The sequence below is a fragment of the Pan paniscus genome, chromosome 6 (genome assembly GCF_029289425.2).
Source record: "Pan paniscus chromosome 6, NHGRI_mPanPan1-v2.0_pri, whole genome shotgun sequence".
In the NCBI taxonomy this organism is placed as follows: domain Eukaryota; kingdom Metazoa; phylum Chordata; class Mammalia; order Primates; family Hominidae; genus Pan; species Pan paniscus.
In genome coordinates this window covers 13640221-13648210 of record NC_073255.2, presented here as the reverse complement: position 1 = coordinate 13648210, position 7990 = coordinate 13640221, and the positions used below count along the sequence as shown (strand labels likewise).

The window sequence follows — 7990 nt, the reverse complement described above, 5'->3', positions numbered from 1 at the left end:
ATTGTGTACAGCAATTATTTTTTAAAATAATGTCCATAAACAATGCTCTCTCTCTCGCTCTCTCTCTCTATATATATATATATATAAAGTTGATCCAATCTGCTATAGGTAAATTGAGCATTGAAGCCCTCCAATGTTATCACAATTTCTTCAGTTGAGTTGAGTCATTACAGTATAATCAGGAAAATTCAGCCACAATCTTCAGGCATCTTGACTCTGCTAAAGCAAAAAGAATGCTTTCACTTCCGTTCTTCTGCTAAATAAAGACTGGTCAGGAAATAATTCAACTATATATAATTAATTTAGGAGACCTCAATTATCTCCTGATGTTCATTGATTTTTGGTATTCTTGAATAACTAGCATGACACCAAACCAAAAATGTATGCAATGCTGTATGCCACAAATTCCCCAGGCTTCAGATTGAAACTCTTAAGTTGTTTTGACTGGGCAACTAACAGCCGTTTAGATAGTTCTGTACAAATTTAGAGATATGAGATGCAAAGCCAGGACTGTATTCCAGCACATTCTTCTTGTCAGAACCATTTAAATCACCATCTTACACAAGTACATATTGAAACTCAACTTTAAGTGTTTTATTTTTATGTACATTTCATTTTGTCCAGAAATAAAATATCTAAATACAGACAGACTGTAATGTTGTATATGTATAGCTTTCAACAATACTTGATCTGAATAAATGCTCTGTACATTGTTTGTCTTTTTAATGGCCTTCACAGCTACATTGATAAAATGAATTCCTCATATCCTTTTTTCTTAACCAATAACAAGCAGAGAGACAAGTACAAGTTAATATTAATAAGCAGCTCAAATAACACTTGGTTAAACTATGTACAATACAAACCATTCATACAAATGAAGACTAGGATATTGAATTTGTTACAATATGTGTAGTAAAGATAAGACAGACACTTATAACTTACATGGTGTCTGCCAGGCATTTCCCTTCTTATATAATGATCAGAACTTATTTTAAGCAGCCTTAGCTGGTGTCGACTTCACAAAAGTCCAATGATTGGTGATGAAAGTTGTTATCCCAATGTCTGCCCACATGTAAATTCCAAATGTTTGCTCATCTTTACTGAGAACAGGCCCCTTTCAAAGAAAAAAGAGCCATCTTGGACCACTTTGAATGTGCCTACTGTATGCTGGAAAAAAGTTACTACATTTTGTTGTGTTTGTAAAATAAAGAATACTGAGCTCTAAAGACACATTTTTCCATTTTAACAAGCAGATACTCCTACAGTAGTATTTACCAGTACAGCTACTCCAAGCAGTAGGAATGCATGAGTGGAGATTATTGATTAGCATGTACTCAAGACTTTAAAGGAGATTTCCATAACAGCAACTGTTAGAAACATTCTCTGTCTAGTTAATCCTTCCGTTTGATGATAGTTGATCCTGAACCATTATGAGTCAGACAATGAAAGCCCTCTCAACAGGAATCATGATAGATGCAAGCTGAAATGTGCATGACAGTGTGTTTGTGTACCTCTATATGTGAGAGCATGTCTTCACGTGTGACTTCAAAATCTGTGATGATTTACAATTATACTGAGGGATGAAGCTGACTGGGCAGAAATTACATCAGATTGTTTTCCACTAGTGTATTTTGCAGCCAGTTGACAACAGCAGCAGTGTAGACACATTCCAGGCAACAGATGTGACCTTCTTCTTTGAGGTAACAGCCCTGTCATATGACCTTTAATTCCTCAGGCTTCAGTCTCACCCCCATGTTCACCTTCATCCCGAGGGAAAGTAAGGTGTGTCACTGTGGTAGTTGTAGTCAGGGCACACTTTCTGTACCAGTTTATAATCTGTACTATAAAAGGAAATGTAAATACAGATCACCTTAAAGGGCTTGGAGCAGAGCCAGGATACATGACTTTGGGTTTGCTCCTGGTAACAGGTTTTTGAAGGGTCATAGTTGCAGAGTGTGTTCTTGGTAGCCTTGTCAACCTTTTCATATTCAATGCGACAATTAAAAGACTTGGAATCTTTAGCATCAATCACAGTTTGTTGTGCCAAGTCAAATTCCACGATTTTTGTAGGGGGTACCAAGCTGACAGATACATTCCCTTGACCAGTTGAATTATGCCTGAAATAAACACTAAATGTCCCATTGCCATGATCTACAATTTTCCCAGTTATCAACAGGTTCAGCTTCACTGTTTTGATGTTGGAATGAAAATCGCCCCATCCAAACATTTTCTTAAACTTGCCCGTTTTAACAATGGGCCTTCTCTTGGCCCTGGGCCGAGGCTCTTGAAGGTCCGTGGAGTTCCTCAGCCAGTCCCAGAGGTCTTGCTCAGAATAAGGTTCTGGGGTGTCATATCTCAGGTCCAAATCTGTATCATTCTCTTTGCCACGAAAAGTCTGTGACAGGAGTCGGCTGATAGACAAGTCTTTGCTGCTTTCTGTCCATATGTGCTTTAGTGTGGATTTGCTGCTTCCTGATTTCAGAAGTTCTGACTTTCCACCGTTCGTTAAATTGGCACATGTGACCTGAAAACAGAACAGAAAAATGCCATTTACATCTCTGCATCTGAGAATAACACCCAATGCATAGATCCAAGCCTTCTCTGAGTCTCAGAATTAAATAATTACACTTTTTTTTAAAAGCACCGCATCTGAGAAGACCACCCAAAGCAGAGATCTAAGCCCCCTCTCCCAGAGTCTCAGAATTAAATAATTACATTTTAAAAGCACCATCAGCATCTGGCCACTATTTTTTAATATGTGATAAAACACCACTTATATTTTTGTATAACAATGGAAGAAAGGAGATGTGGGTGGAAAAACTACTAAATATGACCTAAAAATTATATAAAACCATTGGTTAATGGAAGAAAAGGCCACCCAGCATGAATAAAGCAAAGTAAATTCAAATATAAACCAAAGTAATTACTTCTTAGCACAAAAATTCAAACACTTTTGAAATCAAATTTTATAAATCATTATGTTCTTTTTCTATTTCAAAATTACCCTAAGCTTTAAAACTGTATGATTCTCTGGACACAGAGAGGCAAACAGCACACACCAGAGCCTGCTGAGGGGTGGAGAGGTGAGGGGAGGGAACTTAGAGAACGGGTCAATAGGTGCAGCAAAACACCATGGCACATGTATACTTGTGTAACAAACCTGCATATTCTGCACATGTATCCCATTTTGTTAGAAGAAATATATAAATATGAAATAAACTGTGATTCTCAGACATATGTCAACTGACACCCTTTAGACTATTTCGTTATCCATATTACAGTCATATTAGAAAAGTTAGTTTTGCAAAGAGACTCTGGTGTATTTTAACTGGTCAAAACAAAATAACATGTTTACTATAACCTATAATAAGCAATGAATATATTGAATAAGACATAATTTTTTACCTTGCAGGGCTTAACATGTGATCTAGGAACGTGACTTTAAGTAATTGTCAATTCTAGAGAAACCAACAACATGTGGTCAATGACTGAGAGGTCACTTCAGGGTGGATTATGAGAGTCACATGCAGACACTGTTCTCCTAGGACCCCAAGATTATTTCTTAGGAAAGAATTGTATTTCGAACTGCACAGAGATACAGAAGAACCAGTGGCCACAATGACCACACTGGCCTGTAGTTAAAGCAGTAACTTCTTATCCTGACATGGAAGAATCAAGGACAGGAGCTAACAGAACTAAGGACCCACGGGAACTAAAATAGCCAAGACCAGTAAACCATTCAATATGTGGACTTGCTGTTTTAAGGTAAGGCTGTTGAATGGAGTCCTCAGCTACCCATTAAAAAGCCACATTTCACAATAAACTTATATTGCCATGCCCCTGGAGAACCAGTTCTGAGTCTTGTCTCAGATACCAGCCTGATTACTACTCAGCAGCTTCATTGGACCCTCCAGTCTCCTTCCAAACTGTTCTTAAAATGAATGGTCATTCCTGGAAAGCTTTTTAAAATTCAGGCCCATTAGGAATTATAGCTGTGTTCCAGGGACACTTCCCTAGACTTAGTTGTGTGGGACTCTTGTTAGGATACAAATGTGACCTGAAAATAGCATTTTACTCAACCACTTGTTACTGAAAGGATGCGCTCTCAATCCCTGGAGAGCAAGACCATAAATTCTAGAGCCAGACTCCCTGGAATTCCCTCCCAGCTCTGACACTGCCAAGCTGTGTGCCCCTGGTCAGGTTAGTTAACTTCCCTCTGCCTCTGTTTCCTGAATCTGTAAAATGTAGGCAATATGATAGCTACTTCATAAGTTTGTGAGGATTGAGTGAGCTAAACAGGTAAAACCTTTAGAACAGTGGCTAGCATTTGGAAAGGGCTCAATAAATGTAGCTATTATTGTGAATACTAAGCTGATGTTTGAGGACAATTAGAGAAAGCAACCAAATAATACATATGGAGATCTTGCCTGGGAGAAGTTTTGCACAGGATTACACAGCCAAGTGCTTGGAATGTGGAAAAAAATGGGCTCCCCCAGGGACATGGATGCAGAGAACCTTCGTCATCTAAACTAGAACAAAAGCTCTTAGATCTTGTAATCCTTCTTTTCAAGCCAAGAAGCAGTCTCCTATTTGCCTGTTCAAATTGAGATAAAATGAGTGTGGCTGGACTGTTCTCACCACAGAAAGAATACCAGCTGAAGCTGTAATCTTCCTAATAATGCTGAGCTTTAAAACTGTGCAAGTTTGTCTCCATGAAAATTCATTGCATCTGAGATAAAACGCAACTTCATCATGTGTTTGTATCCCATGACAGCACCCTGAAAAGCCAAAACTGAAACTTTGGGTAGGCTAACAAAAAAAACTGTGAACTCTTTCAGGCTGCTAGCTCGAGTACAGTTGCATCTGCTGTGATCCCCAAGGCAATAGCAATGCCTTCATGGAAAGATGCAGAGGGCCATTGTGTGCAGAGATGAAGGAAGAATAGATAACACTGACCAATGGAGAATCAGTCTCTGGATTATTGTCAGGGCAAGGTCACATCTAAGAGAAACACGGACCAGCCTCGTGTATGCAGTCAGTCCTTTTAAAGTGTCTGCTCCCCACAATAAGCAAACACCCTGCTGTGGAGTCAAATGGGGCTATCAGATGGCCATTAGTGGTCTTGGGGAAAATATAGGAAATTGACAGAAGGTTATCTTTGCTGCCAACTTTTTTTGAGTTGTAAGTACTTCCCTTTCACTTTTGCTCAACCCTTGCTTTGGTATCTCTCCTTTCCCCTATGTACCCAAACTGTTTCCTGTTTACAGATTTTCTTCATACCAAAATAGTATCGCAGAAATGGACCACATTCAAACAGTAGAAATGACTAATAACAGCAAAATGGTTGCTTTAGCACAAGTAATTTTTAATAAGGACTAAATATTAATTTCTAATAGGATAAAGTTGAGAGGAAAAATATTCCTTGGGAGAGGAGGATTATGCATAGGAATATATAACTTTTCTTAAGAAAAAAACAATACATTTCCAATCTATCCTGACAATAAAGCCATTCCATTATGGAAAAATATTTACTCTCACATCAAAAGGATTATCCTTAGCAGTTCCAGAGTTAGTATTTTTCATTATAGTTATAAAACTAATAAAAATAACTACAGCTTTCCCACTCATTTTCTGAAGGTACTGCATTTCAAAAGATACTATTTTTCTATAACACAGAGTAGCTATAATGTAAAATTTAAAACTAACATTAATCAGTAAAAATAGTACATACCTTTGGATTTGGGAGACTGTGTGTGTGTGTGAATAAAATCTAATTGATTAAACATCTGAATCTGCGCTTGCCTAGTTACATAAGCATTGCCCTTATCACAGTTCCTACATCTACGCCTCAGTATAAAACAAATACATGTGTATCCTCTTCTCTGGCTTTTGCCTGGAATTATCTAGACAGTTTCCCATTGTTTGTGTGGCAAAAAGAATAAATACAGGAACGCATTTAGTAGTGGCTTAGTGCTTATATCTCAGCATCAGCAAAGGGCTGTATTGAGATGCTTTCATGATGCACTGGCTAATGAAGCAGTAACGAAATTATCCCAAAGAAGGAGGAAAAGAGGGATTTACAGTTCAATTTACCAGTAGCATAGGGGGAAATAAAACTTGTGGAAGTAGTGAATATGGTTTCAAGAAGGAAGAATCAATCTATTCAAAAAGTTGCTAAGACTCCTCTGACAGACAAACCTCTGATTTTCAGGTAGAATAAAAATTGTTTAGTTCTAAATTATGTTATCCACAGCTGTAGTAATTATGGGAGTGCGCTCTGGAGTCAGACTGCCTGAATCCCAGTCCAGGTTCTGATCTTTAACAGCTGTGTGATGTGGGCAAGTTACTTAACTTGTTCAAGCTTCACTGTTTCTCTCTTCCAGGGAATAGAAGAATAATATCAATCTTCTTCACAGGGCTGTTGTGAGGATTAAATAGGGCACTCCATTCAAATTACTAAGGACAGTACCTGGAACACTGTTCAATAGTCGTCTTAGCTGTTGTCATCACCAGATATTTTTACCTCTGAATCTCACTACATAATATTTTATGTAAATTATTAATTTATAATCGGATTTAAGAGCATAAACCATTCTTGAAAGAAAATCTCCCTTCAATATAACCACAAACATAAAGCAAACAATTTCAAAAAAAGCATGCTGTGGGGGAAAGGAGGGGGAGAAGAAAATGGGGAGAAAATGAGCATAAAGTTTTAGTTAATCAGGTTGAAATAAATTCTAGAGATCTGCTGTACAACATTTGTACTTATAGCCAATATTGTATTTTACAGTTTAAAAATTTGTTGAGGGTGGAACTCACATTAAGTGCTCATACCATAATAAAATAATTTTTAAAATTTATATTAAGGATAGCATCAATATATATTGAACTCCAAACAATGTAACATGAATTGAAATGTTGAAAAGGAAAGAAAGCAAGCATATATTTTTGAAAGTGCTGCTGTGACTACCTAAATATATGGCAAATAAAGTAAGTGGTTGAACTCAAGTTAACAAAGGATGAGCATAATTTTAGCTATTAAACAGCTTAGCTTCCAAATGCAATGAATTATTTGCCTTCAGTGATATAATGGGAAAGGCTTCAAGTGGTGCTGACAGTCAGGAAGCCTCTCTGGAACATCTCAGTGTGGGTAAAGAATCAAAGCAGTTTTCAGCTGTAATCATCATTAACACTGTCTTAAATATTCTTATTCCCTCAGTCCTTGCTTTTTACTTAGGAAGGGAGTAGGGCAATGTCTAAAAGAGAATATAAATCTGGAAAAAACAGGAAGGTTCCTTAGCAAAGTCCCCAGAGCTGTTCAAGACTAACAACTCCAATTTCTTTTGTCTTATGAACAAAATAGCTGTATAGTGAGACTACAAGAATATTGAGTGGAATAAAGAAATGCAAACATCAATGGCACATGGTCCTGGCTCTGGAGAAGTTCACAGTCTACTGGAGGCATCAATTAAGCCATCACAGTGTGATGCAACCAGCACTATGTGTAACATTCCAGCAATCATAGTCAAAGTTGAAAGGTAGAGAAGGTATAACAGAAGAGATGATCCTTAGATGTGGTACATAAAAGAGGCTTGGTAGTTTAACAGCTAGTGCATGGGCCAGAGGAGTTCTTCCAAGGATAAAGAACAGGGCCGGGGACAGTAGCTCTCACCTGAAATCCTAGCACTTTGGGAGGCCAAGGCAGGAGGATAACGAGGTCAAGAGATCAGATCATCCTGGCCAACATGGTGACACCCTGTCTCTACTAAAAATACAAAAAAAAAAAAATTAGCTGGGTGTGGTGGCACCCGCCTGTAGTCCCAGCAACTAGGGAGGCAGAGGCAGGAGAATTGCTTGAATCAGGGAAACGGAGGTTGCAGTGAGCCAAGATCGCACCACTGCACTCCAGCCTGGCGACAGAGCAAGACTCTGTTTCGGGGCAGACAGTGCCAAAGCACAGAGCAGAGAAAGGACGTGTCAAATGTAAGAA

The 7990-nt window shown here is 38.2% G+C and overlaps 1 protein-coding gene across 1 annotated transcript in view; it reads right to left on the bottom strand.

Annotated features, from left to right (window-relative positions):
• Positions 1-572: 572 nt before the first annotated feature.
• Positions 573-7990, bottom strand: part of NXPH1 (neurexophilin 1) — a 313051-nt gene continuing 305633 nt past the window's right edge. Inside the window, exon 3 of the mRNA XM_008978685.6 lies at positions 573-2524. Coding sequence (XP_008976933.1) covers positions 1763-2524 — 762 coding nt within the window. The 3' untranslated portion in view covers positions 573-1762. The remainder of the gene's footprint in view (positions 2525-7990) is intronic.